Source organism: Oncorhynchus mykiss, chromosome 28, assembly GCF_057628025.1.
Source record: "Oncorhynchus mykiss isolate SJ-2025 chromosome 28, ASM5762802v1, whole genome shotgun sequence".
NCBI lineage: Eukaryota > Metazoa > Chordata > Actinopteri > Salmoniformes > Salmonidae > Oncorhynchus > Oncorhynchus mykiss.
Genome location: NC_143049.1, coordinates 28641280 through 28663083, shown reverse-complemented (window position 1 = coordinate 28663083; position 21804 = coordinate 28641280). Strand labels below are relative to the sequence as shown.

At 43.9% G+C, this 21804-nt stretch overlaps 1 protein-coding gene across 3 annotated transcripts in view; it reads right to left on the bottom strand.

Moving 5' to 3' along the window:
- Positions 1–2659: 2659 nt before the first annotated feature.
- The window catches only part of LOC110508829 (choline transporter-like protein 5-A), a 66911-nt gene continuing 47766 nt past the window's right edge, over positions 2660–21804 (bottom strand). For 2 of the 3 annotated variants that reach the window (XM_021589672.3, XM_090224961.1), the window contains 20 exons: positions 15701–15774; positions 10947–11031; positions 9971–10055; positions 9444–9572; positions 9191–9251; positions 8986–9109; positions 8784–8867; positions 7921–8033; positions 7636–7767; positions 7281–7380; positions 7079–7171; positions 6773–6860; positions 6392–6654; positions 6116–6210; positions 5918–6021; positions 5669–5742; positions 5501–5571; positions 5247–5335; positions 5070–5154; positions 2660–4778 (listed from right to left, as the gene is read on the bottom strand). In XM_021589672.3, the coding sequence (XP_021445347.2) occupies positions 4684–4778; positions 5070–5154; positions 5247–5335; positions 5501–5571; positions 5669–5742; positions 5918–6021; positions 6116–6210; positions 6392–6654; positions 6773–6860; positions 7079–7171; positions 7281–7380; positions 7636–7767; positions 7921–8033; positions 8784–8867; positions 8986–9109; positions 9191–9251; positions 9444–9572; positions 9971–10055; positions 10947–11031; positions 15701–15774 (2044 nt within the window). In that variant the 3' untranslated portion in view covers positions 2660–4683. The remainder of the gene's footprint in view (positions 4779–5069; positions 5155–5246; positions 5336–5500; positions 5572–5668; positions 5743–5917; positions 6022–6115; positions 6211–6391; positions 6655–6772; positions 6861–7078; positions 7172–7280; positions 7381–7635; positions 7768–7920; positions 8034–8783; positions 8868–8985; positions 9110–9190; positions 9252–9443; positions 9573–9970; positions 10056–10946; positions 11032–15700; positions 15775–21804) is intronic. The other variant, XM_021589671.3, reaches the window with a different exon arrangement.

Here is a 21804-nt window from a genome sequence, read left to right as displayed (position 1 = left end):
AAGTTCTTTGAGAGACTAGTAAAGGACCATATCGCCTTCACCCTGCCTGACACCCTTGACCCACTCCAATTTTCTTACCGCCCCAATAGGTCCACAGACAACTCAATCACAAAAGGCGAGGTCAGTACAGGTGCATCAAAACTGGGACCGAGAGACTGAAAAACAGCTTCTATCTCAAGGCCATCAGACTGTTAAACAGCCATCACTAACATTGAGTGGCTGTTGCCAACATACTCACTGAAATCTCTAGCCACTTTAATTTTAAAAAATTGTATGTAATAAATGTATCACTAGGCACTTTAAATAATGTTTACCCTACATTACTCATCTCATATGTATGTACCGTACTTTATACCGTCTACTGCATCTTGCCTATGCTGTTCGGCTATCGTTCATCCATATATTTTTTATGTACATATTCTTATTCATTCCTTTACACTTGTGTGTATAAGGTAGTTGTGAAATTGTTAGATTACTTGTTAGATATTACTGCATGGTCGGAACTATAAGCACAAGCATTTCACTACACTCGCATTAATTTAACATCTGCTAACCATGTGTATGTGACAAATACATTTTGAGTTGGTAGGCTCGAGCTACTGAAACGAACCATCGTTGTACCAGAGAGGAAGAGGGTTCCAACACGGCCTGTCTCCCTCGAGCAGGTGGCGTGTTTTCGTTGTTTTAGCCCTCCATGCAAGGGCTTTTTGTATGGCGGTCAATGAGTGTTGAATTTGGTCAACAAAACAATGTATGGTTTATTTGATCGAGTTGAAGTTTCCAAATGTTTAAGTTGTTATGAGTGTATTGATTCATTACACTCTCATTCCATTAATATGGAGTTGGTTCCCCCCTTTGCGGCTATAACAGTCTCCACTCTTCTGGGAAGGCTTACGACTAGATGCTGGAACATTGCTGCGGGGACTTGCTTCCATTCAGCCACAAGAGCATTAGCGAGGTCGGGCACTGATGGGCGATTAGGCGATTAGGCCAATTCATCCCAAAGGTGTTTGATGGGGTTGAGGTCAGGGTTCTGTGCAGGCCAGTCAAGTTCTTCCATACCGATCTGAACAAACCATTTCTGTATGGACCTCGCTTGGTGCTCAGGGGCTTTGTCATGCTGAAACAGGAAAGGGCCTTCCCCAAACTGTTGCCACAGAATAGTCTAGAATGCCATTGTATGCTGTAGCGTTAAGATTTCCCTCCACTGGAAAAACAGCCCCAGACCATTATTCCTCCTCCACCAAACTTTACAGTTGGCACTATGCATTCGGGCAGGTAGCTTTCTCCTGGCATTCGCCAAACCCAGATTAGTCCGTCGGACTGCCAGATGGTGAAGTGTGATTCATCACTCCAGGGAACGCGTTTTCACTGCTCCAGAGTACAATGGTGGCGAGCTTTACAGCACTCCAGCCGACGCTTGGTATTGCGCATGGGGATCTTAGGCTTGTGTGCGGCTGGTTGGCCATGGAAACCCATTTCATTCAACTCCCGACGTTGCTTCTGGAGGCAGTTTGGAACTCGGTAGTGAGTGTTGCAACCGAGGACAGACGATTTTTATGTGCTACGTGCTTCAGCACTCAGTGGTCCTGTTGTATGAGCTTATGTGACCTTCACGGTTGAGTTGTTGTTGCTCCTAGACATTTCCACACAATAACAGCACTTACAGTTGACCGGGTCAGCTCTAGCAGGGCAGAAATTTGAAGAACTGACTTATTGGAAAGGTTGCATCCTATGACAGTGCCACGTTGAAAGTCTCTGAGCTCTTCAGTAAGGCCATTCTACTGCCAATGTTTGTCTATGGAGATTGCATGGCTGTGTGCTCGATTTTATATACCCATCAGCAACAGGTGTGGCTGAAATAGCCTGAATACTCTAATTTAAAGGGATGTCCACATACATTTAAAGGGATGTCCACATACTTTTGTATATGTAGTGTATAAGTAGGTCACTTGAAATCCCGGCAACTTTGAGAACTATACCAGAGTTGTCTTGAGACGGCTATGCATATTAATGGAATGTGGCTAGTAGCATAGCATCTCTCTACATTGAATACAGGCGGTTGATGTCAACAACCCTCATTGAATATTTAAAAAATATGACAATAAATGAGATTTGTCCACCAATCCAAAAAAGGATAGGCAGGAGCTAGACAACCCACTGTGCCGCTTTGTGGACAACGACTCCCATTGTTAGGGTGGAGAGACGAGTACCTTGTCAGAATTTCCATAATCTTTGGTTGAACTCTTGATCCAGCACTGGAAATAAGGGGGTGATTCAATCCGGATCGAGGAAGTTCAGCTCTACAGCTGGGATGAAATTTAAAGGCAATGTTCCCACTTTAGTGGAGATTGCATTCACGGTAAACGCTGCATATTTTGGCTCAATCGTAAATTACCTTAACATTTCTATAGGAGAATCTGTAACGCCTTCTGCTTCAGCGTTTCAGATTGAATAGAGCCCTCAGAGTTGAAAAGAAACTCAAAATGAGGAAGAATAGACGGGTAATTGGGATTTATGGATTCTACAGTGATTTTGATGTTTTACCTGCAATAGCTGTAGATTTGCACAACATTTCAATATTGCCCATGTTTTCACACTGTAGAAATGGTTGGTGTAAACGCATTACATGGCACATCAAATGCTGTAAATCACATGGAACTATTCAAATTTATTTTATTTATAAATGTCACTTCACATTCTCATTGACTAAATTTTACAAAAGAAAATCCCAAATTAAATATACATTAAATATTCATCCCAAAATGTAGAAAAGAGCATGTACATGTAATTGACATTATAAAAACATAGCACTTTTTTCATCTGTACTACCACTGAAGTACAAATTCTACCAAAATGACATTGACATCCTTCCATTGCCAGGAGTCTAAAAAGGTGTTTAGCCTAAAGTAAAAGCCTCCATTATCAACCAGCTAGGCACATTAACTAGAACCTGCAATTAAGTCGTACATAAAACCTTATGCTCAGCTAGGTAAACAGCATTTATTTTTCAATGGATCTTAAATTGCATTGACACAGACTTATCTGAATCTCCATAGGATCTGCCTTAGCCTTCTGTTTAATATAGTGGATGCTTTCGACCAGTGTTTTGTACACATTCTCTGTATTTGATAGTCTCCCCAAGTATTTGCCAGAACTGGGGTGGTCATCCAGGTAAAATGAAAAAAATCAGCACTTCAGACAACTGTAATCCACCATACAGCAACCAAAGCTAGGCATAGGGATTTTTGTTTGCTTGCAGGTTTTCCTATCACACAACATACAGTATGTCTGGATTATGGAGAGTAGTCCATTGGCCAGGGAGTAACACCATTCAGTTGTAATTAGATCCTATCAGGACCAAGAGATGACATGACTTCAAAATCAAATCCTGATTTGAAAGTGAAACCATCCGGTTTTGACGAAGTTGAAACAATAGGATTCAATATTCATACAGTAGGACAGGAGCATATCAGATATACAGAAGCCCTTATTCGGAACAGCTAGTCCCTCCAAACATACATCAAAGGAGGTTGGTGGCACCTTAATTGGGGAGAACGGGCTCGTGGTAATGACTGGAGCGGATCAGTGGAATGGTATCAAATACATCAAATACATGGCTTCCAGGTGTTTGATGCCATTCCATTTGCTCCGTTCCAGACATTATTAGGAGCCATTCTCCCCTCAGCAGCCTCCACTAACATACATGTACAGTGTAGTATCACACACACACACACAATACAGGCTACCCGTGCTGTACCTGAGCCCATTTGTGGGTGTAAAGGTGACCACAGTTTCACGTTTTGACCGCAAACTGCACTGTTGACTGCAGTAGTGTGACAGGGTCAAATTTCTCATGATTGTCCTTGACACTGTTGCTGCTTAGCCTTTAGTGGCTAAGTATTTGGAACTCCATTAGTAATGAATATGGACTTTGAGTAGCATAAATCAACTAGTTTGAGCATTAGCTAAAAGACAAAGTCCGCAGAACAAGAGTTGGTCAGACTACCATTTAGGGTTCAGTCAGAGTCTGCTGCACTTTTCTTTGCATTAAGGTCCCTTGTTCATGTAAACTACAGTTACAGTACAGCTGCTGCGGATGAATGAAGATGGTAGGGACAATAGCAGTGTCCTGCAGGTTGGATATGCATAGCCTCTGATGTGTTTGGAGCAAACCAGAAGTCTCTAAATCTCTCTCTCACTGCACCAGAGAGTTACGAGCTTGTTGGATTATCTGAACAAGTCACAGTGAAGTCTGACCACCTGACCTTGTTCCAAAAGAGTTGCTGCCTGCAAATTCCTAGTCTTGAGGTAAGGCAGTAGCAAAGTCTTCATGCTTAATAGTCACACTATTAGTCTCATTGTCTGTGTCCTGTACTTCTAATAATTATTTGAATGATCACAAATGTCATAGTCAATGTAAGAGTTCTTAAGAGGAGTCTCAGCATCCCTCAAAATCCCAGTCAGTGTTCATTCTGAAGAGTTGAGAAGGTTCTTGAGTTGCAATAGTCACAGCCAGTGGTCTCATCGTCCATTAGAGACTGATATTACTTGCTAGCTGATAGACAGCATAGTGTAGGTAGCTAGTGTTCAGCTCTGTTCAGTTGAGTTGAGTTTAAAGCATGCTAAATATCTCAGAAGAGTAAAGCTATTAGTTTGTAGGACAGTTTTGTTTTGTGTCCCTCAGTGGTGGTCAGTTTTTCTCAGAATACTGTGAAGCCCAGCGGACATGAGGAAAGGCTTCTCAGAGCTCCCATCATTCCTCTCCAAGTCCTCACCTGGAGGGGTGTATGGGAGGAGTGGAGAAAGGGAGAGGAGAGAAGGGTTAGAGGTGCTCAGATCAAATGTGAAGCAAGTGAACAGCCATGGGGGTTTTTACAGTTGTAAAGCAGCCAAAGCATTGATATTGGGATCGACTGAATAGCCAATCAAAGATGCCAGAGGTCAGGATGAGAGCAGGCGTATTCTTTCAGATGTGATTTTTTTTGCATTCAACCGTAATGAATCATCAACCAATACCACCGTGTTTTGGAAGCATATCTATGGAGGAATACACAGGTTTTACTTACAGAAACACAGAAACAGTGTGTCTACACACATTGCATATACACTGAAGAATCCATGAGCGATCAAATAGGACCCGAATATCACCGTCTGCCAATGAGAAGACACGATAATATACCATCAATACCCAGCTGAATGTAGGATATACCCACTGCTATACCCTTTCTATTTGGGCCTCTTACCAGTAACGGTACCCAGTAGTAATGCAAGGTCGGCACTTCTTCCTGAAAGATGGGCATTTTGTGTGTGAAGAAAAAGAAGGCTATGACGCCTGAAACACACAAACAACATTGTAAATACCCACAGATACGCTTCATCAAATATTTATACCTTTGACTGATTTCAGTCAAAGACAATATAAATTCTATTAATAACCTTAGACTAAAACGGTTAGAAGTCACAAGAACAAAAATATATGTTTTTTGCAATGACTCACCTACACTCCCTGCTATTAGCACTTTCCCCAGGAACAGTAGGAAGTCAGTCACTCTGTCCAGCACCGCCACCCTGCAGTAGAGAGGGGGGAACCCGGTGAGGTTAGCTCAGTAAGGTGCCACCAACTGGGTAGCCTAACAATCCAGCCCCTGGCTTCAGAGGGCCTTACCTGACTACGTTTCTCATCAGTAGGCAGAAGGCATCTCGAGCTGACATGCAGAAGCCCTTCCCATATATCGCAATCTAGAGTGAACACACAGACCATGGTACCATATTGAGTTACACTATAGCCTACAATTGAGTTGTGCGGTCATATTCAGCTACCCCTGACTCTGTCGCTAAATTAGCACCACTTCACACCGAGGAACTACTATGTAAGTGTCAGTGCATATGGACGCCCACAAACCACCATACTCACCATAATGTAAGCATTTCTGTTCATGAACTTGACGAAGCGCTCTAGACACCAGAAACAGCATTTGAGGCAGCAGAGCACGAAGCGTGCTGCCACGTTATTGGCACCTGAACACAGACCATTAGTGACGAGTTACTCCAGAGTCACATTCAGGACTAGATGATGTAATACTGTACTATACTGTCCTAAAGCCAAACTGACCTTTGAGTTTAGAATCTAGATACTCCAGGATAATTCGGGCCATCTGAACCACGGCCAGAATTAGAGCACCAAACGCAAGTGAGCCTGTGTGATACCTGTAACCCAGATGATCACACACGCACATCTGCTTTAGTCAGTCTATCATTAATAAAAATCATCAACTCCCAAACCCTCTAAACACATGGTTCAAACAACTCCTGAGCCCTAATGAAAGTCACTTTTCCAGTAACCCTGCTAATCAACTGTATTTGTGGTCTGGTATGGAAGGCTCCTTACCGTATGGCCCTGCTAAATGAAGAGAACAGGGGACAGGGGGGGATGTCCTGGGGCTTCCTCCGGGCCCAGTAGTAGGAAGCGAAGGCTCCAGCCAGGGTACACTGTCCCAGGGCGATGGTGAAGTTGACCAGCCACAGGAAGATGAGCAGGTTGGACAGCTGGAGGATGAAGAGGTAGCGGTGGTAGGGCGTCTCACCGCCGTAGAACGCAAATGTACACTGGGCTCCCGGACACGCCTTAGACACGTTGGTCTTGTTGAACGTCTGAGATGGAAATAGTGAAAATACCGGATTACCATCCATGCAAATCTGGGGTACTCAACCCGAGTTTCTGTGTGTGTCTGCAGGATACTTAGATTGAGTGGAGAAAAAGGGGACTTACCTCAGGATTACATGTCTTGTTTGCGTACATGCAGTTGGGCTCAGCAGCCATTACTTTATAGATGGCATCTCCAGAGGAGGCCAGGAATCTGGGTGTAATGCTGATTAAGGTTAAAAAAAAATTGCTCTTGTACAACAATACACAATAGAACACCACTTTCTTCAATTAATTATGTGTCTCTGTACTCCATAAGGCATTCAATACAACAACTGTATAGCATCTGGGAGTTGATGGTTATCATGAACAAAGAAATGCAAAAACAGCGCCCTCGAGTGGAGAAATACCACACCAGTAAGAGTAAGATACACAGAGGTGACGGCAAAATAGGAGCTGCAGACGGCCAGCAGCAGGAAAGTGATGATTGGATAGAAGAGTGTTGACATGATGTAGCTGACGGCCCTAGAGACCAGAGGCACAAGAAGAACATCAGTCATTGAAAATATACTCTTGAACTAAATGAAGAAATAAAGTGAGAGAACGCGGAAACTGTTACTATTAGTTGACTTACTTGCTTCCCTCTCTCAGTAGAGCGATAGCCACCCGTACTCTCCTCCTCAGGAAGATAAGAATGATCAGGATAGAGGCTTCTATGGTACCCAGAGCTATCACTAACAGAGAGAGTGGGGAGGAGAGACAGCAGAAAGTTAGCGAGTCTGAGCCAAACCATAGTATCAATCCTAACCAAACATTTTCTCAATTTGTAATGTGTAAAGTAAATGAAAGAATGTATTACAGAACAACCATATACTTTGAGAAATGTTTTACTTTTACTGAAACTGGTCATCAGCCTAAATGCTTTGAAAGAGACTCAGCCCTGAGATAAAGCTGAGAGAGAGATCGTCATGAGAGAGGTGATGACTCACAGAAGATGAGCCATGTCTGGCTGAGCTGCAGGTAAACCATGACATCTGTCTGGAAGCCGATGTCTACGATGGTCACATCTGCCCCGGGCTGCTGCCTCAGCAGGGAGAACTCCAGGTAACAGTGCCATATTCCTACAGAGTCACAGAAAGCAGAGGTTAAAGAGGTGAGAAGACACTGGTAACACACGCGGCTACGCACGCACGTACGTACATATGCACAGTTGCACATATTCACACAACCGCTTAAACACGCACGCAAGCAAACAGGCACACACACATACTGACCGTATGCAATGACCAGTATGACTGCAATGATGGTGAACCAGAGGAGGAGTCCGGCAGTGAAACGTAGCAGCAGGATGAAGATCAGACTGACCACCAGAGCCATTACCAGACCTCTGGAAATATAATATACAGTACACTCTCTAAATATAGCATTTTACAGTACCGTAAAAGTACCATACAGAACAATTCATTGTCCCTTATAATAACTCAAACCAGTGTATCTCTGCCAGTAAGAGTTCACACATGAAAAAGTACTATAAATACTATAGTATTACCCATTAGTGTTTTTGTAGACTTTACTGTAGTATTTACAGTTAACTGTAGTATAAATTCTGTAGTAAAATAAAAGCGTAGTATATACTATAGTAATTAATGTAGTGTTTTTGTAGACTTTACTGTTGTATTTACTATAGATCATGTTTTTTTTAACATTTTCTTTGATGAAGAAGTGCAGGCTAGAGAAATACTAAAAGAGCACATTTTCCATAACTTGTGGTAGGTAGGTAGGTAGGTAGGTACGTAGGTAGGACTGGGGTCTGAACTGATAGTTCATAGCTACTATTCTTTTCTATAGCCTGTAGGGTACACAATATATGGGCTATACTTGGCATTTAGGTTCCTCACTTATGGGTGGAGGGGAATGTACTGGGTATATGCAAATTCAATACTGAAGTATTTATTATTGGGTTTATGCGGACATTACTGTAGTATTTTTGTAGATAATACTGTAGTGTGTGGTAGATTATATACTAAGTATTACACATGATAGAGGGATACTACAGGATGTAGTAAAGTATTCTACAGTTTACTACAGAATCCTATAGTAAGTACTGAAGTATTCTAGTTTTCATGTAGGTTCTTACATTAAGATCCAGTTCCATGAGGCGGCGTAGTCCTCCACAATCTTCATCCCAACCTCCTTAGCATCCACCAGACCTGTGATGCCACTTTAGGAGACAATACTATTCTAAAACTGCCGTTCTTACAGAAATGTCTCTGTGTGTTTGTGTGTGTATGCATGAACACGCACCTCAACATGTGTGTGTGTCGGTCTTTGTAACTCACTTGGCAGCGTCTCTTAGTTCAGTCACACTGCGGGCTGTGTCCAGGGCATCTTTGAAGTGGGTTCTTTTGGCCACCGTCAGGGTTCCATTCAGAGTGATGAAGTCAGGAAAACAACGCTGCAGGACTAGTAGACAAGACAATTCAGTACCATCACTTCACAATAGCCTGCCAGTTGCCATCTCCCCCCCCCCCCCCCTGTACTTACATGGTCTGCTAGGCACAATCATCGATGGACAGTCCTCGTCTCGTAACACTTGTGCAATGGGCTGAAAATAAAAAGCAAAGATCAAGATGTTGCATTCAATGGAAAGTTCACATCCTAACAGTATCCTGCCTACACACTGCCTTTGAGAACCAGTATACTCACACATGCAAACAGCTTACATACATGGTACACATCCTAACAGTATCCTGCCTACACACTGCCTTTGCTTACAGCTTACATACATGGTACCTGCCTTTGTTGGGTTGTTGAATCCTGGTTTGCAGAACTGCCTGTAGTAGTCCCAGGGCGCGGCAGTGATTTGGTATTGCAACTGCACATCTGTATAGGTGGAAAATTTGTCCGGGCACTTGGAAACACACATCTGTTAGGAAACACACACACATACACACATTTTTATTAAAAGTCAGTAAAATGATATCACAGGAGGCTGGTGAGAGGAGGACGGCTCATAATAATGGCTGGGATGGAGTAAATGGAATGGTATCAAACTTCTGAAGAAGGCAGAGTGATGCCAAAACGTTGGTGATTTACCCAATAAATTACTGGGAGTGCGACTATATTTATTTTTAATATCAAACTCATGGAAACCACGTGTTTGATACCATTCCATGAATTCCATTCCAGCCATTACTATGAGCCCCAAGGTAAACTCATTCCGTGGCTGATATGACCCCCATGTCTGAACAGCCACTACACTTAAATACTTCATTACTCTGTTATTTTTTCTCTGATATCATTTGACCAATATGTTATGAATACCTGAGTGGTCGGGCACTGTAGGTTGATGAGGACAGCAGGGTTGGCACATTTCAGGATGTTGAAGTAGAACAGTGTGGATTTTTTTCTATAGAAAGAACAAACATTGACATGGTTTAGAAGCGATACAGTTCTACCACTAGGTGGCTGTGGAGCACAGAGGACAGATTCAGAGAAAAGCCGTCATATAGTCGGACATACAGTGATGTTAAAAAAGACTAATATCCCTCTTCATTTTTGTCAATTGTAGCCTGTATGCTCCAGTGTTTCAGTATAACGGGTGAGAGAGGGGTGTAGTCTCTTCTCTACACGTGTTTCAGGCTAAACTCCATCACAATCCCATAATCCTGGGAGAAAAACACAGTGCTAATTATGAGCTGCTGAGATCTGAGGGCCCTGGCTAGCTGGGAGTAAACACACTACTCCCTATCTCATAGCCCGGTCCCACAAACTGCCTTATCACAGCTTTACAGCCGTCGATAAAGAACGAATCCTCGCCATGGTTACAGCCTGTCAATCACGCTTGAGTTCTATGAGGGGAATTCAACACTGAGCAGTTTAGTGTGGGGATGCAGTATTAGACTTTGGATTCACTGGGTTTGATTTCACTGACAATGGGAACTGTGTGTGGGGGTGAGGTGCATTTTAATTGTAATGGGCAAATGGTCAATTGAATAGCATTGAAGTGCTTAGATAAAGAACCAGCCAATGGTTCAGAGGGCCACACTAGGGCTAGATGGAAGTTTAAAGTTAACAACAGATCTAGGATCAGATGATCCTTAACTGAATTCAGGGGGATGAAAAAGTATCTGACGCTGTATCAGTGGTAGTGGAAACCTCTGACAGGTGTGTTAATTGGCAAGTAAGCACCAATTAATAGCAGCAAATAAGGCACAGGGGAATTATCATGACCTCAAAAGGATCTAAGGCCTATTTAGTACTAATGGTATGCTAATCACTCACTAGAGTAATTACTCACGCGTTTGGAGTGCCCTTCTGCCCACAGAATTGTCCGTAGCTGTCTGTAGGGTAGATCACCTTCCTGGGGTCACCTTGTAGCCACGCTGGAGAAAAAAAAGAAGGAGTGAGAGAGAGAGAGAGAGAGAGACACAGAGAGACAGAATGAGAGAGAAAGAAGCAAACAGATCGAGAGAGAAATGGAGAGAGAGCGAGAGAGCGAGAGAGAGAGCCACAAAGAGTGAGAAAGAAGGAGATGGAGAGAGGAAGCGAGAATAAATCATCCTCTTTTACCTCTGTTTTCTAATACCGAAATAAAATAAATATAGATGAAAAGTCTGGATAGACTGAAGTCTTATTCCCACTCCCTGAATCAAAGGGTTCAGATTCTTTTGTATCGGAGAATCTCAACGTGTTCTTCAGCTCCTCTGGCAGGGTTTTAAAGACGAGGTCATTGTGTGTCTAACTGCTGCTCTGCTGTAAAAAACGCAATCACACTTCTCATTCCAGAGGCTACTGCTCTTCTCAGGCTTATTTTCTGCATCGTTTACAGCATTGTTCAGAAAGCATACAGGAAAGGAGATTTCGCTTTCTAAGACACCACGTGTGTGTGTGTGTGTGTGTATGTGTGTGTGTATGTGTGTGTGTATGTGTGTATACGTGCATGTTTGTCTGTGTGTGTCGATTCGTTTTGATCAATAGTAGTACCTTTTCTCTATGAATGAGAGGCTGTCAGTGACTACCTCAGTCGAACAGTCTCAGTCGAACCTCAGTCGAACAGTCTCAGTCGAACCTCAGTCGAACAGTCTCAGTCGAACCTCAGTCGAACAGTCTCAGTCGAACCTCAGTCGAACAGTCTCAGTCGGACCTCAGTCGAACAGTCTCAGTCGAACCTCAGTCGAACAGTCTCAGTCGAACAGTCTCAGTCGAACAGTCTCAGTCGAACAGTCTGAGTCGAACCTCAGTCGAACAGTCTCAGTCGAACCTCAGTCGAACAGTCTCAGTCGAACCTCAGTCGAACAGTCTCAGTCGAACCTCAGTCGAACAGTCTGACTAACGGAATCATTATGATAGTATTCCAGAACCATCAGATTCTAAATGGAATGCTTCTGTACAGTATCTGAAACACGTAGTGAACGACAGACTTCTAAGGAGATATAGCGATGGATGGGCATGTGCCGACCTAGCCCTGTTGATATATGGTATGGTTGCAGCTGCTCTACAAATCAATGCGAATCAGTAATTATGCTGAATAAATCATACACTGAATGATGTCAGAACGAATCTTCCTAGTATGGTCAACGTTTACTGTAAATCAGCACAGCCAGAGGATTTCCCCCAAACCACACAAGATGCCTCAGGGATGAGAGATAAATGGTGTGTGTTAGTGATGCCGGCTGTTTGTTCATCCACATCTGCTGCAATTCCTAATAACCCATCCGCAACCTCTTGACTATATGTGATAAAGTTCAGATCTGAGGCCCGCACCTGACCCTAACCCACTAATGGGGCGATAGAAAATGCACTGTTCAGTCAGAGACGGCAGAATCATTTGACAGGGGGTGCAGTATTGTTTTTGTTGTTGCCGGTTTTAAGGAAATGAAAAGCAGTGAAAACGACCCAACATGTTTCTGATAAGATTTCAGTTTCGGCTTGGATGCATATTTAATGTGGTAGATATACTATCAGCTTTTATGATGCTGATAAGATAGCACCTTTACAGATGGTCCCTAACTTCACGTTCTGAAATAAATCAATAATATTTCTCCACTCCTGTTCCTGTGTCAATTTACATTTGATGTATACATTTTACTGCAAGAAATACATAATTCAGCAGGAGTTAATATAAAGACAATGTGAGAGGTTATAAACCTCCAGTCAGTGTCCAGATGTAAGTTTCCATTTAACTCATCAGAACAGTAGGTTGAAGACCCCATCTTGTGACTGTCTAATTTGTATAGCGCCTCACAATCATCACACATAACATAGTCTGCTATCCTCCTCTTTTACCACTTCACCTCATCTTTCCCAAACATTACTTTTCTGGACCCTCATTCTCTTTATTTTCAACTCTCCATTTCGTAGCTTTTCTCTTATTGAATTCAACTCTGACATTGTCATTTTTGCCTCAGTGGATCGACGTTAAGATTCTGCCCAAGTTCCCAAAAGCATTTGGCGATTGGCGTGTATTTGGCACACGTACAGTAAGGCAATAAAGCTTAGGCTTACGCACTTATAGCAGATCCAAAATTATAAGAAAAAAAACCCAATGTAGCCTATAGATATGAATTGCACAAGAATTATACATTTATGAACTTTTAAAGCATTGTTGTTCAGCTTGCTACCCACCCGCACTTCATCCATACAATATTTTATGACCCTAAACCCGCCTGCGGATATAACCACAGGGACTGCAGGTTATGAGTCAACCCGAAAATCCTGTGTGTGTGTGTGTGTGTGTGTGTGTGTGTGTGTGTGTGTGTGTGTGTTTGTCTGCGCGAGAGAGAAAGGCCAAGGCAAAGAAAAAGAAAGAAGATTGAAGTGAGTGAGTGTTCCTGAGAGGATGAAGTCATTATGGATGTTTGTGTGGTGTAGATGGGCATGGAGTGGTGTAGATTGTAATAAGGTGTGTGTGTGTGTGAGTGAGTGTGTGTAATTTTGCACGTGTGTGTATTTTGTGTGGGTTTATGCATATGAAGGAGGGGGAGGGGGGCTCTCCTCTCCTGATGGCATGAGGTCATTGGTAGCTGGCAGGCGGTATGAAGAGTTAAGAGTGACTTCATCATCACTCCAATATCAAGCTCTCTAAACGCTCTATTGGTTTTGACTGCCAGCATCCCTGCTGCTCTTTAAAGAATGAGATCACACTAAAATATGAGACCAGAGCTCCACACGCCTTTACCGAGGTGAACTCAAACTAAAACATGAGATGGAATGGCCGTGGCATATTGAAAAATAATGAACTCATACAAAAATATATGAGTCTATAGCGCTGGGTTGCAGCAAAAGGGGGCAACTTATATTATAACGGTTCTGTATGACAAGGTTAAATAATGACATTGGAAGGAATAAGGCCAGATCGGCAATTAAAGGTCATGGGGTAGCTGATGGCCAGTAAGTTGCTTCTATGACCTTGAATCAGCTGCATCAAAGAAGGATTAGGATTGGGATGCTCCTCATCTCAAAGTTTCAGAAGCTGAATATATCAACAACAAAAAACAACTGATGCCTGCATTCACTTATTCTGAAAATTGTAGGGATTTATTTGTGTGCTGCCAAGGCCATTCTCTGGTTGAATTTGGCTACAGGACTAAATGTATGTTTTTATAGTGTGCAACTGAGGACTGCAAGTTAGGTTTTGATTGAATGAAGCTCTACGTTCTCAAAGGCAATGTCACAGTAGAAAACGTTCTCTTTTTCAACAGAGACCCCATGTTGAGACTGTCAAAAGGCCTGAACCAAAAGGATTTTTGAACAATGGCTTCTATCTTCTCTCTCTCCCTACCTGTTCTTTTCTGAATATCACTTTATTCAACACTGACCAGATATCAGTCATAACCCAACTCTACTACAAGAATCAATACACAGGATTGCTGTATTTTCCCTTTCTGCGTTTTATCCTTCTCTCTTTTCTCAACGATACATCTTCCTTTTATTGAGCTACAGTTGGGCATAGGGAGTAGGGCTGCCTATAACATCTAGTGGGGATGGTAATATAATGGGAACAATTGATTGCATTAATGAGTAAGTATTCACAAGGGGCGGAGGGGGGGGGGGGGGGCGCTAACAGGAGAACAGCATGCATAGTAAATAGCTGCTTTTATTCAATGTTGAAGCAACTTTATCTTCAGTGCAGTCACTCCAAAACCTACCCTTTTAATTCTTTAGCTGCTTACCATTTCTGAGATCATTACTATGAGAAAACGTACACAACTTTTGAAGCAGAACCAATCATTGAGCGATGGATTGATCTTTAGCAGAAGAGGGGAGAGCAAAATAATAGAGATAAGAGAGGGAAGCCCAGAAGCGCTTCATAGAGCTGTGGGAGGGACATGAAAACAGTCATTTCTACCATCTTTCAGAGGTGATGTGAACCCAACGTCTTCAAACAGTCTCTGAATAGAACAGATGCTACACACCTCTCGCTCTCTCTTTGTATCTCTCTCCAGCACAATGTATGATCTCTAGCTATGTTCACCATTTCTCTCTCACACTTGCTACTTTCTTTCTTTCTTTGCTACTATTTTTTTGCTACTTGTTTCTTTGACACAAACACGTCCTTTCTTGTGTTTATCTTACTACTCCGCCGGCTAACTAAGTAGTTAGAACCGACTGCTATTCGGTTTTATCTTTCTCTAACACGGTGGTGAGTATTGATGGTGGGATTTCAGAGTCCTCTGATCAAAGGTTCATCTACTGACTCCCACTCATGGGCCAGTGTGTTTGGGTTTGGGCCAGTGTGTTTGGGTTTGGGCCACTGTGGCATTATCATTGCTTACAATACAAATGTCTAAACACAACTCATGTAGCATCTCCTTTTCATTGCTTGTTTACACTGTTTTGAAAGTAACAGAACTTTGACTCCACTAGGGTGATGAAATAAAGGATAATGCTCGTCTCACATTGGCATAATTCCTAGACATTTGGGAATGCAAGACAGCTGGACATCGAGTTTTGTCCAATGCATGTAGACCTATACATCATGAAGAGTTGTGAGTTTCCATCTATAGACATCCTTACACTGTCCTGGTAATATAGTGGTTAGGGTCCACTCACCCACAGTCCCCAGTGCTATGTATCCAAGGATGACGATGACGAAGATCACACAGCAAAACAAGTCTGTGCAGCTTCTGTAGTGAGGGAAAAACACAAAGGGAAAAAGAGGTAGATACAGAGAATCTCAATTGCACACTACTTCTCAAAACCCATTGGATGAGAAAGCGAGAGGTCCCTCCCTCTGACCTTCTTCTCCAATGGGTTTTGAGAAAGAGGCAAGGGGAGAGGATGCGAGGAGTATGCAATTAAGATTCTCCCATTGAGATAGGGAGAGAGAGAGAGAAAGAAGAAGAAAAGGTCAATATCCTTGAGGCTTTCAACACCCTGAGAGAGAGGAACGAGAGGACAGAGAGATGAGAGAGGGTGTAAAGAGAGAGAGAAACGAGAGGACAGAGAGATAAATACACACCAAGGCCATGCTCATTATTCTGGTAAAGATCAAACAGCTGCAGAAGGGACCATGGTGATGATGAGATGCTTTCACAACGGAAATTAAATATTAACCTCAACAATCTGCTGCTATGACTCTCTCTAGACACATCACATTCCCATACTCTCTTTCCCAGGGTTTGGCAATCAGAATGGCTCTTGCAGTGTGTATACCTGTGTGCCAAGTGCTTACATCTTTCTATCCAACCGGGGACGGAAAAGGGTCACATATCCACAAACAGTAGTGCGTGTGTACACATGTGCTGAGGAAAATCAGCAACCTACAGTACCAGTCAAAAGTTGGGACACACCTACTCATTCAAGGGTTTTTCTTTATTTTTACTATATTCTACAATGTAGAATCTACAATGTAGAAAATTGAGTAGGTGTGTCCCAACTTTTGACTGGTACTGTAGGTCGCTGATTTTCCTCAGCACATAGTGAAGACATGAAAACTATGAAATAACACACATGGAATCATGTAGTAACCCAGAAAGTGCTAAACAAATTATATTTTATATTTGAGAGTCTTCAAAGTAACCACCCTTTTGCCTTAATGACAGCTTTGCACACTCTTGGCATTCTCTCAACCAGCATCATGAGGTGGAATGAATGCCTGGAATGAATTTCAATAATCAGGTGTGCCATGTGTTACGTTCCCCAGTTTATGTGTTGTAGTTTGTGTATTTGCATGTGTTTTATTTCAGGAAATGGCTTCCTGAAATCCCTCAAGCAGCTGATTGGTCGACTCCAGGGCTAATTGGAGAGCTGACCCCGCCCCCTCGTCAAGACACAGCTGTCTCCAGTTACATTCATTCTGAAGCTATATAAAAGCCAGTGTTCTGTTCAGGAGAGAGAGATTTTGGAGGTAGGGATTACTGAGAGAGATTTGCTGGGAGGTCATTGCAAAGCGATTGTTTGTGATAGAGATTTTGCTGAGGTCATTGCAGAGAGATATTGCTAGAGGTTGATTTTGATGGGAGTTCATTGCTGGGAAGTTGGTATTTTTTGTGAGTTTGTTGCTCAGATAGAGCTTATTTGATGTACTTTGTTTCTTAGTTTGTTTGTGAAATTGTTTAATATTCTGTTTCATTTGTTCCCAGGGGGAAAGGGGAAGGCACCTTGGGAGTGCTTAGGCAAGAGGCCCGCGGGCATACATATACCCATAGTATATTCACTGTCTAGGCACACTAGGTAAGACCTGGGCGGACCACCCCCTATATTTTGGTTAGGGCACCAGGTGGTGCTAAATTAGGTAAAAGTGGTTAGGCAGGTAAGATAAGGAGAGGGGGGGGCTTTGGGATTTACTTTCTTTGCTTTGGTTCCGTCCAGCCCCTTTTCCACATATTACCGTGTAAAGGAATAAAGTCCTTGTAAACGGTACCACATTCTGTCTGTTGTCATTCTTACTCGCACCTACAGTCCATACCTTTTTCACTTCACAGAGAGTTTAGTTGTAGCAGGGTGTTGCGTTCCCTCTTCATAGAGGCGTGCGTAACACCATGTTAATTTGTGGAATGTCTTTCCTTCTTATTGCATTTGAGCCAATAATTTGTGTTGTGACAAGATAGCCATATTTGGTAAAAGACCAAGTCCATACTACAGCAAGAACATCTCAAATAAGCAAAGAGAAATGACAGTACTTTATTATTTTATTTCACCTTTATTTAACCAGGTAGGCTAGTTGAGAACAAGTTCTCATTTCCAACTGCGACCTGGCCAAGATAAAGCAAAGCAGCACGACACAAACAGAATTACACATGGAATAAACAAGCGTACAGTCAACACAATAAAAAAAAAAGTCTATATACAGTGTGTGCAAATGGCGTGAGGAGGTAGGCAATAAATAGGCCATAGTAGCGAAGTAATCATAATTTAGCAGATTAACGCTGGAGTGATAAATGAGCAGATGATGATGTGTATTGGAAGCAATTTTGTAGATGACATCGCCGAAGTCGAGGATCGGTAGGATAGTCAGTTTTACTAGGAAAAGTTTGGTGGCATGAGTGAAGGAGGCTTTGTTGCGAAATAGAAAGCAGATTCTAGATTTGAGTTTGGAATGGAGATGTTTAATATGAGTCTGGAAGGAGAGTTTATAGTCTAGCCAGACACCTGGGTAGTTGTCCACATATTCTAGGTCAGAACCGTCCAGGATAGTGATGTTAGTCGGGCGGGCGGGTGCAGGCAGTGAACGGTTGAAAAGCATGCATTTGGTTTTACTAGCGTTTAAGAGCAGTTGGAGGCCACGGAAAGGGGTGTTGTATGGCATTGAAGCTCGTTTGGAGGTTAGTTAACACAGTGTCCAAAGAAGGGCCAGATGTATACAGAATGGTGTTGTCTGCGTAGAGGTGGATCAGGGAATCACCCGCAGCAAGAGCGACATCATTGATATATACCGAGAAAAGAGTCGGCCTGAGAATTTAACCCTGTGGTACCCCCATAGAGACTGCCAGAGGTCCGGACAACAGGCCCTCCGATTTGACACACTGAACTCTGTCTGCGAAGTAGTTGGTGAACCAGGCAAGGCAGTCATTTGAGAAACCAAGGCTGTTGAGTCTGGCGATAAGAATGTGGTGATTGACAGAGTCAATGGCCTTGGCCAAGTCGATGAAGACGGCTGCACAGTACTGTCTTTTATTGATGGCGGTTATGATGTCGTTTAGTACCTTGAGCGTGGCTGAGGTGCACCCGTGACCAGCTGGGAAACCGGATTACACAGTGGAGAAGGTACGGTGGGATTCGAAATGGTCAGTGATCTGTTTATTAACTTGGCTTCCTGCCCTGCCTTTAGAGAGGCAGGGCAGGAAGGATATAGGTCTATAACCGTTTGGGTCTAGAGTGTCACCCCCTTTGAAGAGGGGGATGACCGCGGCAGCTTTCCAATCTTTAGGGATCTCGGACGATACGAAAGAGAGGTTGAACAGACTGGTAATAGGGGTTGCAACAATGGCGGCAGATAGTTTTAAAAAGAGAGGGTCCAGATTGTCTAGCCCAGCTGATTTGTACGGATCCAGGTTTTGCAGCCCTTTCAGAACATCTGCTATCTGGATTTGGGGGGGGCTGTTGGCCGGGGTTGGGGTAGCCAGGAGGAAAGCATGGCCAGCCGTAGAGGAATGCTTATTGAAATTTTCGATTATCATGGATTTATCGGTGGTGACCGTGTTACCTAGCCTTAGTGCAGTGGGCAGCTGGGAGGAGGTGCTCTTGTTCTCCATGAACTTTAGTGTCCCAAAACTTTTTGCAGTTAGAGCTACAGGATGCAAATTTCTGTTTGAAAAAGCTAGCCTTTGCTTTCCTGACTGACTGAGTGTATTGGTTCCTGACTTCCCTGAACAGTTGCATATCGCGGGGACTATTCGATGCTATTGCAGGCCACCACAGGATGTTTTTGTGCAGGTCAAGGGCAGTCAGTTCTGGAGTGAACCAAGGGCTATATCTCTTCTTAGCTCTACATTTTTTGAAAGGGGCATGCTTATTTAAGATGGTGAGGAAATTACTTTTAAAGAACAACCAGGCATCCTCGACTGACGGGATGAGGTCAATATCCTTCCAAGATAACCGGGCCAGGTCGATTAGACAGGCCTGCTCGCAGAAGTGTTTTAGGGAGTGTTTGACAGTGATGAGGGGTGGTCGTTTGACCGCGGACCCATAGCGGATGCAGGCAATGAGGCAGTGATCACTGAGATCCTGATTGAAAATAGCAGAGGTGTATTTGGAGGGCAAGTTGGTCAGGATATCTACGAGGGTGCCCATGTTTACGGATTTAGGGTTGTACCTGGTGGGTTCCTTGATGATTTGTGTGAGATTGAGGGCATCTAGCTTAGATTGTAGGACTGCCGGGGTGTTAAGCATATCCTAGTTTAAGTCACCTAACAGAACGAAGTCTGAAGATATGTGAATTGATTGCCCCTCATCTATGGTGTTCAGGGCACAGCTGGGAGTTGAGGGGGGTCTATAACAGGCGGCAACAGTGAGAGACTTATTTCTGGAGAGATTCATTTTTTTAATTAGAAGCTCAAACTGTTTGGGCATAGACCTTGAAAGTATGACAGAACTTTGTAAGCTATCTCTGCAGTAGATTGCAACTCCTCCCCCTTTGGCAGTTCTATCTTGACGGAAAATATTGTAGTTGGGTATGAAAATCTCAGAATTTTTTGGTGGCCTTCCTAAGCCAAGATTCAGACACGGCAAGCACATCAGCGTTGGCGGAGTGTGCTAAAGCAGTGAGTAAAACAAACTTAGGGAGGAGGCTTCTGATGTTGACATGCATCAAACCAAGGCTTTTTCGATTACAGAAGTCAACAAATGAGAGTGCCTGGAGACACGCAGGGCCTGGGTTAACCTCCACATCACCCGAGAAACAGAGGAGTAGGATGAGGGCACGGCTAAAGGCTATCAAAACTGGTCGTCTAGTGCGTTGGGGACAGAGAATAAAAGAAGCAGATTTCTGGCCGTGATAGAATAGATTCAGGGCATAATGTGCAGACAGGGGTATGGTGGGGTGCGGGTACAGTGGAGGTAAGCCCAGGCACTGAGTGATGATAAGAGGTTGCATCTCTGGACGTGCTGGTTATTCATGTGTGGGGGGTGGGACAAAGGAGGAATCTGAGGCATGTAGAGTGAGTGTCACGACTTCCGCCGAAGTTGGCTCCCCTGCCTGTTGGGGCGGTGCTCGGCGGTCGTCGTCACCGTCCTACTAGCCACTACCGATCCCTTTTCCGTTTGTCTGTTGGTTTTGTCTTATTAGTTTCACCTGTGTGTATTTTAGTTAATTAGCGTCCTTATATAGTAGGTTGTCCCGCCCTTGTTTTGGGCGGGATTGTTTTTGTTATCCTGTTATATGGTGGTTTTTCGTGTGTTTTATTCTCCGGACTATTTTGGTCCTGTGTTAGGGCTGGGTATTTTATTCGCCCTGTGTGTTGGCGTGACCGTTGTTTGTGCGCCGGAGAATAAACTGACAAGTAACTGAAACCTGCTCTCTGCGCCTGATTCCACCCACCTTAGTAATTTGTGACAGAATCCCGCACCCGAACAATGGAATCAGCAGGAGCAGCCGCATCTCCTCTCCCATCAATGGAAGAGAGGGTCCTCCATCACACCAGGGTGCTTCACCGGATTGGTTCGGCCATGGACCAAATGATGGAGAGGATGGATCGATGGGAGAGGAGTGGCCTTCCCACCTCATCTCCAGCACCCCCTTCTTCAGCACCTCCTGTTCCTGCGACCACATCTGGCTCCGGGGCTCTTCGGCTGACGCTCCCACGGGAGTATGACGGAACGGCGGCTGGGTGCCAGGGTTTCCTTCTCCAACTGGAACTATACCTGGCTACCGTGCGTCCTGCTCCCTCCGGAGAGGAGAGCGCGAGCGCCCTCATCTCCTGCTTGACTGGGCGAGCCCTCGAGTGGGCCAACGCAGTGTGGAATGGCCCGGACTCGGCGAGGGATAATTACCCAGAGTTCACCCGCCGACTTCGAGCTGTGTTTGACCATCCACCAGAGGGTCGGGCGGCGGGTGAACGGCTGTTCCACCTGCGTCAGGACACGAGGAGCGAACAGGACTTTGCTCTGGAGTTCAGGACCTTGGCCGCAGGAGCAGGGTGGAACGACAGGGCCTTGATCGATCATTTCAGATGCAGTCTCAGGGAGGACGTCCGCAGGGAGCTGGCATGTCGGGA